A 14,142-nucleotide genomic window follows, 5' to 3' on the forward strand; every position below is an offset into this window, starting at 1 on the left:
TGTTACTGGGTGAAATGTTTATTTACCATTCATGGCACTGAAATGATTAAACTTTCTTTCAGGAAATACTCTGCTCATCACTTTTAATGCAAAGAAAACAAGAAATGAATGCTGTGGGTCCGAATGCTTTAAGACTAAACAATCACCTTATGTAAAGCTGTATTTTCTCTAGATGTCAAAATGCTATATAATACTGCAGAAGATGGGTAATATCCAACAACCTTAGAATTCTGCTGAAGCTGCACTTTTTCTGATGATTCTTTTGTTAAAAAGAAACAGAAAAACCCATTTAAATCTGAGAATTGCTGCCAAGAAAGCTGGACGCTTTTACAGGCTGCTACTGCGTTCCACTAGTAAAAATTGATGCTCACTTTGCTGTAGCACAGGAAGCCTGGACAATTCAATTTTATTTAGCCTTTAGGGTACCGAATATGGCTAATGAGCCACTTTGTCTTACACGGCACAGCCTGGGTATGTTTCCTGATCAGCTGCTTCCTCATGGTCTAACAGATGAGGTCATCACATTCTGGCGCCAGCTGCTAGAAGAATTAATTCAGGTTAGTCATTTTTATATCAGACTTTTCAGGTTAATACATATATCCCCTGAGATTTTGGGGCTCACTTTGAAATTTGATTGAGATCTTTCGTCTCCAAATTAGACATGACTATGATTTTTTTTTCCTAATGCTTGTTTAGACTATTTTTTTGTTTGTTTGTTGTGCTAGATACATGTTTTTGGCAATAGTGCTTCATTATTTATTTATGCAAACACTCATTTATTTCCTAGCCATGACAAGGCACCTGTAAAATAAAGACTGGTTTTATTGATATCAATCACATTGCAGATACAACACATATGCAAGCGCAACAGTTTTAGATGCCACCATCAATCTCTTCTAAACTACGAAGACAGTTGATATGTGAAGTCAATTTTGAAATACAATCAAAGTATAGACTGCTATCTCATAAATACATTTTTGATACATTCTATTGTAATACTTTTTTTTCTGACATATATATTGTTTTGATAAATTCCTTTTTTTTTTTTTTGTTACATTCCAAACTACCAAATAAAAACTTTAAATTCTATGGACACAATTTTAGATGCACAGTTAATGTCAATGAAAAGTAGACATAAATAAAACACAGCAAATAATGTAAACCCATTGCTAATCTACTCTCCTTTTCATATACATGTGCCATATTACTGAGAAATACATACATCCATGTAAACCTCAGTGTTATCAAATGTCCATGCAAAACTTGAGAAAATCAAAACAGTACATACAACCACAACGATATTGTTTTTTTAAACAGGGTTCCTCCAACAGTCAGTGCCTTCATATCTTTAGTTGGTGTTGAAAGGTTATCGATTGCTTTTGATACAAAGGCTATGATTGTGTAAATAAACAGTAATGTCTTCCTTTCTGCACCTACTTCCCCTCTCTCTCTCTCTCTCTGCCAATAGGATGCTTTATTTCATATTCATAGACAAAGCTGTACAAGTACTCTGTGATACAAAATTCAGAACACAATCAAAGAAAGTGTGACCTCAGTGTCCAAATATTAAAAAAGAAAGGCATAACCTTTTGGCAGCTGTTTATATCATTGCCTAATATTACTTTGAATAGATTTTGACGTCTTCTTTTATTGAACAATCACTGGTTATTTTTCTACTCTTCAGTACTTCTTCTGATCTACATCTCACGTGGCTTGAGAAGTCACTCGGGCAGGGTCTACTCAGAGCGGATAAGGTGGTACAGAGTTACATTGTACAGAACCTGGTGTCCATTGTTCCACGCATACAGTGCTCTGTCCTTTGGGTTGTAGTCCAACATAGAGATGTGTGAATACTTGTTCTGGAAAGGGATGTCGATGTACTCATAGGTGGAGGAATTGGTGTGGAAGGCATAATAGACCTTTGTTCCTCCAGAGTAGCCGTTTGTTACATAGAGAGTTCCACAGATCATAAAAGCCTCCCCTGCACTCCTTTTCGGGTGGTTAGTGGTCCAACTCTTGATTACCTGCAATGTAATTGGGTTTAACTTGCTGATGACAATGTTCCCTGCATTCTGATTGGTGGCATACACTGCCCAAAGTCCTCCTTCATCCACCATCAGATCAATATCAGAATGACCACCCCAGGAATAGTGGTAGCGGTTGTTGAAGCCAGCATAATCCAGCTGGCTGGACTTACTGATCATGGACGTCTTGATGTCAAACTTAATGATAGTGTGGCTCTGGAACTTGTTGAAGTAAATGGAGCCATTGTAGACCACCTGACCTGTGCCAGACCAAGGATGAGGGAGCCGATGAGAGGTGAAGTTATCTGAGTTCATGAATTCCGCCATGGATGGATACTCACGTACAAAACGGTTGTTATGGTACCCGTCCATGTAATAAACCTGATGGTGGAAAAACAGCATGGTCATCAAATTGCTATGAATCACACTACAGAGATAGACTCTCAAACCCAAATACTATGACAACCAATTATCTTTAGCACTGAGCCAGATTACATTCAAATAAACATAATATATATCTGTATCCATCTATCTATCTATCTATCTATCTCTCATATATATATATATATATATATATATATATATATATATATATATATATATGTGTGTGTGTGTGTGTGTGTGTGTGTGTGTGTGTGTGTGTGTGTGTGTGTGGCCAAAAGTTTGTGGACACCTGATCATCACACCCATATGTAAGGCTTTCCACTGCATATTGGAATGTTGCTGTGGAGATTTGCCCATTCAGAAACAAGATCATTACAGTGAGGTCAGACCCTGATGTCAGGTGAGGAGGCCTGGTGTGCAGTCAGCTTTCCAGTTTATCCCAAAGGATATTCTAGTGGGGTTGAGGTCAGGGCTCGGTACAGGACACTCGACTTCTTCCATACCAGCCTTGGCGACACAATGTTTTCATGGACCTTGCTTTGTGCACAGGTGCTGTCAGGCGTATACATACTTTTGGCCATATAGTGTATAACCTCTTACTTTGGTCTAGTTCCCCATTGCCGTATTGGCTTGAAATTGCATTTGCACAAGTCCACTGTTTCTTTAATGAACCTGGACATTAGCAATCGGGTTGGTAATTTTGAAAGTGATGTAGGTTTGATGAGAAATGTATGCAATCCAGGAATCAATACTGAATCAATACTGAGCGCCCAGTTTTCCCGGGATAGGTTCCAGATCCACTGGAACCCAGACCAGGATAAAGTGGTTACTGAAGATGAATGAATGAATTAATTAATTAATTTACTGATGAACTATGTATTCAAATATTATTATTAACTAATTTACACAATCCTAATTTTGTATCCTAACATGATAATCAACCTTAATTGAGATAGGTGTTCTTTTAACCTTTGTTGAAAGAGTTGTGTCTTTTAAGTTGATGGGCAACATTCTCACCCTTCATCAGTCAGTTAAAACAGGCACTTTTCTATTAGATCTTACTCTCGGAGGAGTTAAAATACCTACAGGCTCACCGCAGGCTATTTGCTTTGAAGTGATGTATTAATATATGAAAAGGGCTTAGATTAGTTCTCAACCTCCCTACTGATATTTAACAAAGAGTTATGAGTTGTCCATGTTCAGTAAATTGCAAAAAGTTAAAAGAGGGAACACTAAAAAGCCCTGGCAAAAACAGCCTTGGAAGATCTATTTGGATGTATATTAATAAACATATAAACTAACAAAAAAAAACAACAACTGCAGTATGTGAAGCACTGACACAGGTGCTCATTTACTGGGCATTGGGAATGATTCTGCTGCTGAGTTAATGATATCTTTTGAGATTTATACCCAACATTTGCATCTAAATGAGCCTTAGTAAAATAGGTCCAGCCACAGAATGCTCAGAACAATATATGCTGTTGGGACAAACAAGCATGCTGATAAGGGGCAAAAAAGTGCATTTAGACCTAAAACTGCAGTATCATGCATCAGCTGTAAATCAAGGGCACAGTGCAATGTTAATGCAATTCACCTTCTGCTTTAAACTCTTTATTGTTCCTTTGAAACATTTACACGGAACATTTTTTACTTACCCTGGTGTCACCATCAGGGGCAAGGGGATCAGTCATCCATGATCCGTATCTTGATCCAGATGTCTTAATAGTGACAGGGTCACTTATTCCTGTTAGTTTTCCACATGCTGCAAATAATAAGTAAAGTTACTGAAAATTATATGAGTGAGACCATTAAGTGCTATGTGTAATGTGGAATATTATCTCCCTATCCCTCTCTGTCTCCCTAACTCTCTCACTCTCACTCACACTCTCTCTCTCTCTCTCTCTCTCTCACACACACACACATACACACACACACACACACACACACACACACACACAATGGAACACCCTTGAGCGTCAGGATCAGATTCTTTGTTTCACTAGTGGTTTCAGCCATCCTTCCATGGCTGAAAATAAACTCCACTTGTCATTATTTCTCTCCCTCCTCATATGAAATCTGTAGGGAGCACCAGACACTGCATTCTCTTACCAAACCTCCATTTTTAGCCCTTACACTACTTCCCCTCTGCAGCATTTTTGTGCTCATCAGTGAAACATTATCTGTATAGCTTGGCTTAAATAAACCCTTATTGCCACCAATTCAGACCAGTGATTTATTTTTTTTTGCTCTGTTATTGCTATATAGGTATAGGTATAGATATTCACCAAACAGGGTAAAATATAATGAATGCATGCTGTCAACTTTATACTGCGTGGTGAAATGACTTATATGTTACCCTGACATGTAGTATATCATTTTACAACACGTTGAATAAAATAGGTGACTATAGCATGGAGTGTAATATAGTGTAACACAATGCACTATACAATGTGCAACAGCAATGTGTCATTATTGACCAGTGTAATCCCATAATCTATGAAATTTTGTGTGTGTGGGTGGGGGGGGAGGTTGGGGATTGAGGGTTTTACTTTTGCAAACATGACCCATTTTCAAGCAGTGCTCTATGGAAATTAATATTTAATATATAAATTTTTAGATATTCATCACAGATGGGCAATCCCTGGAAGACTGATGTACAAATGTTGGCTAATAGGCCTATGTGGTACAAAAGAGAATTATGACCAGCTTTTTTGCTAAGATTTCAGAGCATGTCTAACTAAACACAGCCCATTAAAATAGTAGGTCAAAAGATACAGGACTTAACCAGTGAACATGTTGATGTAATTATTCTGTAATGTGCTGTAAACAAGATTGAGGTCTTGTCCTTTTATTTTTTTAGCTTTAATAATATTGCCCTGTAAAATCACTCATTTATATACTATATGGGTCAGACAAGTACACTGTACTTCAAAGGACCATAACTCCTCATGAATAGAATTTTTTAAAAATGAACAAAAAATGAAAGGGGGGCATTATTTCCTACCCACCATATTACTACAATGGTTCTTTGAATGGTCAATAGTTCTAGTCTCTAAATGGGAACCAATCTGTTGTATGGGAACCTTAATGGGCTCCCATAGACTGATAATTGAAAAACCCTTTAAGAGTGCAAATCATATAACTGCAAGCAAATTAGTTCCTTGGTCTTGTGTTTATATAATCTAAATTCGCACTAGCTCTTGTTTAGGAGCTGCTTGGTATTTGTGATTGCATGTATAGACTCCATCATAGTGTGTGTGTGTGTGTGTGTGTGTGTGTGTGTGTGTGTGTGTGTGTATCTAAACTAATGTAAAAAAGGATAAATTACATCTTGCACAGGAAATAATTGTGTATCCCAGTTAAGATAAACAACCCAAATATATCATTAACCATCCTGTTCACAGGGGAAATTGTATGATTAACTCCTCTTTCATTCTTTTTACTTTGTAATTTTGTGAAAAAAAAAAAATCCTATTTACTTTTAAATGAATCTTCTATTCCCAGAACAGTTTGTGTTAATTGGAGGATGAGCCCATGTCTTATTGCACCATCTGATCCATTAAGGTCTCCAGAAGTCCTTTATTTATATATGGTCATTTATTTTTTGTACTTCTGTGAAAGTATCCTATTTGCTATTAAATGAATCCCGTATTCCCAGAGCAGAAATGGAAGATCTGTATGTGTTTAACAGCACCATCTGATCCATCCTCCCCCAACTGCATTAAGGTTTTATGTCCAGAAGACCTTGACTTATTCATTATGGCAGATTGATACTCATCAGTTCATGCTAGGTGTGAAAAAAACAGTTCCATCACTCAAGGTCAGGCCAAAGACTGTCTGAGACTGAGGAGGACAATGGCATTCATGTATTATGAAAATTGCTTTTTTTATTTAATCAAATGTACACTTATGTCATAATAAATATTGGTATATGTCTCCTAAAATCCTATTGTACCCATGTATGGCAAAAGGTATTATATTTAGCAGTGAACTATAACAGCTTTTGTATCAACAGTTTTTATGTTGCTTGCTACGTACTCATCGTAACTACTTTTTTCTATTCTGTTCAAAAAGCATTTAAACTTACCTGTGTGTACTTTGCTCATTAGTATTAATCATAATCCATCTTAACCATATTTAATAATCAACAAGTATCCTGCTTAGCATGTGCTGAAACATGTATGCTTGTGCATCTGTGTGTTTAAAAGCTCAGTTACATCTATTTGTGCCAATATATCTGACTAATGTGAGCCCAACAGATTATATATCTGACTAATGTGAGTTTAACGAGAGGGTGTTGATGTTAGTGCTCAAACTCAGCCTACCTAATTTTTGCATGCATGCACGAAGCCTCTCCTCAAGATTTGACACCCTGCTGTGGAGCTCCTCGTAGTCATAGGCTCCGATCTCCTCCTGCAGCTCGCTTAGCACTGACGTCAGATTCTTGACCTCCTCTTTAAACTGCAATACCAATTTTGCATCGGCCTTGTATTCCTCCAACACTGGTATCATTGGCCTAAGTTCCTCCATTTTCGCTTTTATGGCCTGTAAGGTTAAAATAGGCTTGGTTCAGTAGGCATGTGTGCAACCGTCTTGTCCAAACACCTATCTGGCCCTAACATGCCCTCTCTGTCTATCCTAGCCCGAGTGCAATGTGTGCCTAACACAGATGTGGGATATGACATATTGAAAGAATCATAAAACAACTCCTCAGTACACAAAGAACAATTGGCAAAACTCCTTTATTTTTCAATGTTTAAAATGCAATGTCTTAAGTGATTACATGCTTTGCATCACATACAACATTGTTTACTCGTTACTTTGTTCCCCTGGTAACAAAATGTGCATTAACAAACCTGAATGAGGAAAGACACGGAAGAAATTCACCATAACATAAATAAATATCTAGAAATGGAATGCTTCTACAATGGCATGCACAGAAAGAGCGCAACATGAAGCTTTAAAAGTGCTTATTGGCTTAAAATAAACTAAATGGTGCAAAGGTTCAGTAGACCAGCTCAGGATTACAATGGGATTGAACTTGCTCTTCAGTCTCTGCAGCTTTGATATTCATAATTCATAATTTTAGCCCTGCAAGCAAGAAAACGAGAAACTGTTGAATAGCTAACTCGCTAGCCTGTCTGAAACATAAACACACACTATACCCAGATACATGTGTATTCACAAGACAACATAACATTAACATAAAAATGGGTGAAAGATGCAGCATGCAAACAGACATAACAAGAATCGCTGTGCAACTGTGCAAATAATTGTGATAATGACTGTGGTAATTAATTAAAATAATTTCTACATCAAACATAGCCAGTGAGGCTATAAATAACGCTAATATTTAAACAGGATTAAAGCCTCATTAAAGATTCATAAGGCACTATGGAGGACACAGAGGACTTCTTAGGAGGAGTGCCTTAGAAGAAGTGCTTATGTCTTCCATAATTTACTCTGCACTTAAATAAATAAATATATTCTGTAGCTAAAATACCACATTTGTACATGCTCTGTACATGCAGAAGTAAACAGCTAAAGGTTGAGGTTTGAGGATCATGATGATATTTGAATACAAATGAGCAGGCCTTTCATGCAGATTAATTATGAGGGCTATGTTTTAAATTTGTGCTCCAGGAAACTGGTGAAGCTAAACATGTTCTCTCCCTGCATGATTTATTTATTTTCCAACATAAACCAATTAATCTTAAGCATATTAATACGAAAAGCATTCTATTATTATATTAAAGTTATTTAGAAATAAAGCAAATTAAAGCAGGGAAATATCGACAGCTGTTAAAATACAGACACCTGTCAGGCTAAAAATGGAATCAATAAGCCTGAAAGAATGGATGGGTGAACACATTATCTTGCCATACCTTGTATTGCTTAGCAATATTTTGCTTGTGGTTCTCCTCCACCTGTTTGAATTTAGTCTCCAGGCCACGCAGCTGCACCTCCATTCGATGAACGTACTGCAGGTCTTTCTGTGTCCTCTCGTCCAAAGTCTGGATTGACTGGGTCATGTTTTGTACCTGGTGGAATGGTGGAAATAAATGAGAAAATGAACATGGTCCATGAACATCAGGGAAGCATTTTGTACCTCGGAGCAATGCCAAGTTTGTAGCTCTCAGCAAAATATTCACAGTGCTTTACATAATAAGCAAGTACTGGAAGGTCATTTCAGATAAATTTGTGCAAGAAGGTCTAATATGTGTGTGCGTGTGTGTGTGTGTGTGTGTGTGTGTGTGTGTGTGTGTGTGTGCTATACTGATTATGAATGTAAAGGTTACTTTTTCAAGGAGCTGTCTCAGCTGCTTAGTCCTGGCATCCCGCGAGCACATGGTCTGCTGAGGAGCCACCACGGTGCACACACACCTGCCCTCACTGTCCTGTGCTGAGCTGTACACCTGCCACGACTCCTCCGGGTTCGCAGGCAGCACCTGGCCATAGCAGACAACAAACAGACAAACAGACAAACGAGGTCAGTGAGAGAGACTTCAGAGTCACGCCAGAGGATCTGCGCCCAATCCCTACATTTTACTTCTTTAAAAGAGGACACAATATGCATGTCTCTGCACTAATCTGTGCTCCTACAAAGAACACAACAAGACATTTCACTTATGTCATCACGCTGGACTTGTGCCATGTGCAACTGATGATACATTCACACAAGCTGAACACTGTTTTCCCCAGAGAACTGCATGTACAAATGAAGGGTTCTCACACATATACAGCTCACAGCTGCCGGCTTCAGGAGTTTTCACGTGATGCGTTAATTCATAATCAGTTTTATTTCAAAAAGAATTTCATGATCTAAAAATTCCCTTCATGATCTTCATGTGAAATATTCCTCTGGATTTCTGCAACAAAGAAACTATCTTCTATATCCATAAGACAAGAGAATTTGATCAAACCAAAGGTGCAGCTTTTTAAAGTCAGTTTAATAACCTAATTTTGGATTTATTAAACGATGTAATGAATATCTTTGAAGCCACAATCTTAAATCTAAAACTGTATAAAATGGATGGAGAAATGGATTGTAATCCATTTCAATAGACCTTTAAAGGAAGCCAACATCCTTTGAAACAGCACATTCGCGAAAGAACAGCGCATTTAAGCAGATATTTAAAAGAAGGTCTCCGCCCCTCAATTCTCACTCACTAATAAGCAGAAAACAGCAATTGCACTCTCATGTCATTATTGTAGACACATTTTGTGGTACTATTTACAGACACCATATTGCCTGTTTGTTTGTTAAGAAATCCAATCATATTTTTCGTAAGGCAGGATTATGATTTAGGACAGCTCATTACACTGCTGATCGTGGTTTTCTCACAGTTCATGTTGAGCATGTCTTGATTATTTAATTCTGCACAAGTGCACTTACACGTTTAAACACCATAATTAGAATAATTCAAGATCTCCTGAGGGATAATACCTGACGAAGATAGTAAGCGAGGAAATTCTTAAAGAAAGAAAATGTAAATGGTGGTGTGGCTCATCTCCAAATATATTCAAAGAAAGAAACAGAGATGACAATTAATCCAGTGACATATTAAGCAATTGTACTTGATAGCATTTCAGATATATAAAAAAACAAACAAACAAAAAAAAACAATTGGTGGAATGGGAAATGTCTTACAGCAATAAACTCAATTTAAGAATAACACTTAATTCTATTTAATTAATTTCATTACAAATTCCATCCACGTTCCCAAACAGAGTATTTCTGAAATTAGCACTACCCCCTGCACATATGCTCTTGTGATCATATGCCATTAGTCTGCTGTGCTCAGATGTGTGGAGCGTGATGTAAAGCTCGGTAACTCACAGCCATGCTACGGTCCGCTCCCGCAGGCGGAGCCGCCATCAGCCTGGTGGAGTTCAGGCCCACGAGCGAGGGCAGAGTCTGCGACATCCAGTTAGTGATCATGGCCATGGTGCTGAGCACAACGCCGATCTTCAGCAAGGCCAACGACATCTTTGCGCGCCTTTCTTCCTCTTCAAATCCTTCATTATACGCACTCCAGCGCGGCACGAATCTGCAACCCAGTGTTGCCCATCAAAGTTTGGTGGTGCATTTGAGCCCCGGCTGGGGACACAGCCGCTGCGGACATGACCGTTGATCTTTTCCTTCGCTCTGAACACAGTGCTGTTGTGCGGATGCTCGCTGCTCGGGTTTGCTGACGCCTGTCCGCTCGCCTCGCCTTCTCCCTTCGAATAACGAGAACTGCGGAGACTCAGCGGAGCTTCTCATTGGTCCGCTGCCCACGCCCACCGCGCACCTTATTAAATATTCATGAGGCTCTCCGACTATACGTGTATTTTTCCATGCATTACATACTGTTTATTCTAACATCTATAGGTGAACGTGACATTCTGAGTGCTTTGAAGCATTTTAGTCCTTACAGCAGCTTGTTTTAGATTATGGTTAAAATACAGGTGGGCGAATAAATCACTTTTGATGATGCTCTTATAGTAATTATATTCAGTGTTCATTGTAAAATGGTGTGAATGATTCATAAGTTGCACACACTGACAACATCTGTTTTATTCTGATCACAGACATTGATCAATCCTGCAGCAAATTAATGACAAAAGACAACGATACAGAAAATTAAACAGTATTAAAAATGGCTATAATGATCAGTGTGTTGTAATTGTTTTAAATTTTCTATGGACTGTCAAATGCTCATTAATTACCAACTGCTAATTGTCCAGAGTGACAAGACAAGACATAAATTAGCCAATAGGGGGCAGTGCAAGTTTCCTTATCCATTTAAACTAGAGACCTCTGCTGATTAGTTTTTCAGCTTACGTGCTTTTTCAATAGTTACGTTTTAACATACTTTCCTTTTTATGGTTCTTTTTATATAGCTGATGAATGGTGGGACAGGGGTGTAACCAAGTTAATGTTTAATGATCAATATTATAGATTAATTAACCAGTTAATAATGCACGGATCCAAGAAATGAATAGTCTGATAGGCTAAAGGGAATAATAATGTAGTAAAAGTATAACTGGTATTTTTTTTTAAATTATTCCTAGTTTAACTCTGGTAACATAGCTGTCCACATGGTCACATGAGATGAGCCTTCAAATGTCCCCACCATGTCTCCTGCTCCAATTTATACATTAACATTTCAGAAAAAAATGTCTTCAGTGGTGTATTTCCCCTTTAACCATGTCCTAAAATGTCACTGTAATTTAGTCTTGAACCAATCATTAAATATATGAATGCTTTTATTTCTTTGCAGGATGCATTACAATCATACACATTATCCATTTGTGAGAAGCATTAATCCACACTGAACGTGTTATTACTGACACATAAAAACTGGCTCCACGTACATTTTTGACATTCCGTAAAAATATATTTTTTAATGTAGTATCGAGGAACTTGTCAATTCTGGTTTGTCAGTTTAGAACTTTTTGATGTTGTACAGGATACAATACTGATTTACAATATAGGGTGTTGTTTTTTGTTGTTCTTGTTTTGTTGTTGTTGTTTTTACTATTTTTGTATTATATATTTTTTGTATTTGTGTAAAGCTTATAACATCAGAAATAATGTGACCAGTGATGACCTGGGTGCTAACTTACCTACACAATTAAGGTGAGTTTAAATGAATATTTAGGAATTTTCCAGTCTGGCTTTGGGCTGAGACTGGTGTTGTAATGTCTCTGTTAAAGAAAAAAATGCAATCTAGGACACACATTTAGTCTTCGGAGTCGAGGTAAGTACAGCCTCACTGAGACCAGGCATAGTGAAGATTTATTGCTTTATAAAAGAAAGAGGATTATTTGGTCATATTGTTTAATATTGCATGAGCAGAGATTATTCCAACATACATCACTATTTTTCAACATACATTGCTCACTACTTCACTATTTTAACCTGGAAAAGGGGAAAGCTGCAGGTTTCTCTCCTAAACAAATTAAAACTAAAAGGAATCTGTCTGCAAAGAATCGCCATGATGCTAGCATAACTCTACACACACACACACACACACACAATGTCCAGTGTGTTAATATGTCCTGTATGTTCTGTGACAGGCAGAATTCGTGTCTCTGGGTTAGTCTGATATCTTTTGTGTTCATTCAGCACTGGGGATTTTGTTAAATGTGTAAATATGTAAATATTTAGTGTAAATATTATGTCTACGGGGTGTGACAGGCGGAGGTGCCCCAGCGATTACAGCTTTGAAATAGGCTTACCATCATAACTACTGCAGGTTTTCAAAAACATAATCTACCCAGTTATACTATGAGATTTGCAGTGGCAGATGTGGATTATTTCATGTCAGAACAATTAGCCTGTCCTACTTGGATAAGGGAGAAAGAAAATGGCGTTTATAAACCTACTTGAGTGAGTTCTGTTCCCATCAGCACGAGCAGGGTGAGACTCAGGAGCTTGCTTGCAGGCTGCATCTTCTCTTCGCCGGTGGCACCTGATCCAAAGCTATCGCATGCAGATCTACTTTAGCACAATCGTCCAGCTCTCTTTTTACACACCCGTCTTCGATATTTTCTTTAAGGATTCGATGTCAAAATAAGGAAAGGGATGAAATCAGGGTAGCGGAGCTGTCTTTTAGCATAGTTATCGCGTCTCGGTTTGCCGACGCGTCCTCGACCTGTTCCTCTGTCTGCTTCTGAAGACGACAAAAAAAGAAAGGAAAGCGCAAAAAAAAAGGAGGCACAATATTTATATATATATATTTACTTCATCGCTAGCAAAAGTTGGCTTCCTAATGCGAGAAGGGCAGGTGTGGGAGGCGAATTTGAGACGCGAGGAGCTAGCCGTGGTGCTGAACCGGAAGTGACACGAGAAGGCGTGGGAGAGTCAAGAGCGGCGGGGCGCGCGGGGCTTCGTCCAAACCGCATACTAAACCACTAAACACGACGCGGTATGGCCTAAGGCGGTGTGTTGTTTTGGACGGACATATGTAATTCGTAGCTCTCTGATATAGGCTAAAAATACATAGGATAAAGGCGCATGATCACGCTGACCATTTGCACACTGTTTTGATTAGCGGTTTTTGTGTAATGTAAATGTGTCGGGACGAACTAGATTGCTATGACGAATGCATCCTATTCGTAGAAGCGGTTACATTATTACACGCTTTTATCAAAATGAGGTCTAATAGTTACTGTACTGTACTCAATACTGCATAAAATGTTTTTTTTCGAGATCGAGAGAGAGAGAGAGAGAGAGAGAGAGAGAGAGAGAGAGACCAACTCTTGGACATAGGCTATTTCCGACTTGCAGCTTGGTTGGACTTGCTCATTGTTGTAGATGGCCCTGCCTCTGACATGGAGTTCTCACCCTCCTGTTGTGTTGCATCTCCTATCTCACCAATTGAACAAATTACACCCAGAACCAAAACTGTAACTCTTAGTGTCTTCTTCCCGAATATTACTAAAGCCTCCCTCAGAGGACAATCTGACATTTCATACTGCAAAAATATCCCGCAGGGACAAGAGAAGAACAAGAAAAGAAAGAGCAGAAGAAAATGCAAGAAGAATAAAGGATCATCGGGAAATGCTGATCATACATTACGTTTACATTGACAACAATAATCCAATATTAACCCGATTAAGACAATACTCTGATTAAGAAACTACCATGTAAAAAGAAATTTTTAATTACCTTAATCCTATTAAGGTCATACTCGAAGTAAACACAAATCAAATTAAGACATGTGGAGTACTCCTGTTTAATCAC

The 14,142-nt window shown here is 38.2% G+C and overlaps 1 protein-coding gene across 2 annotated transcripts; it reads right to left on the minus strand.

The window, feature by feature from the left end:
* Positions 1-804: 804 nt before the first annotated feature.
* olfm1a (olfactomedin 1a) lies at positions 805-13,437 on the minus strand. Of its 2 annotated transcripts, none has more exons than XM_053610500.1 (6): positions 12,783-13,437; positions 8,708-8,857; positions 8,294-8,449; positions 6,734-6,953; positions 4,064-4,170; positions 805-2,405 (listed from the first exon to the last, which is right to left on the minus strand). In XM_053610500.1, the coding sequence occupies exons 1-6, from the start codon at positions 12,846-12,848 to the stop codon at positions 1,737-1,739; spliced, it is 1,368 nt and encodes a 455-aa protein (XP_053466475.1). In that variant the 5' UTR covers positions 12,849-13,437; the 3' UTR covers positions 805-1,736. The 2 variants fall into 2 exon arrangements, with proteins under 2 accessions (XP_053466475.1, XP_053466474.1); XM_053610499.1 differs by lacking the exon at positions 12,783-13,437 and adding an exon at positions 10,249-10,691.
* Positions 13,438-14,142: the final 705 nt, after the last annotated feature.

This window comes from Ictalurus furcatus, chromosome 22, assembly GCF_023375685.1.
Source record: "Ictalurus furcatus strain D&B chromosome 22, Billie_1.0, whole genome shotgun sequence".
NCBI lineage: Eukaryota > Metazoa > Chordata > Actinopteri > Siluriformes > Ictaluridae > Ictalurus > Ictalurus furcatus.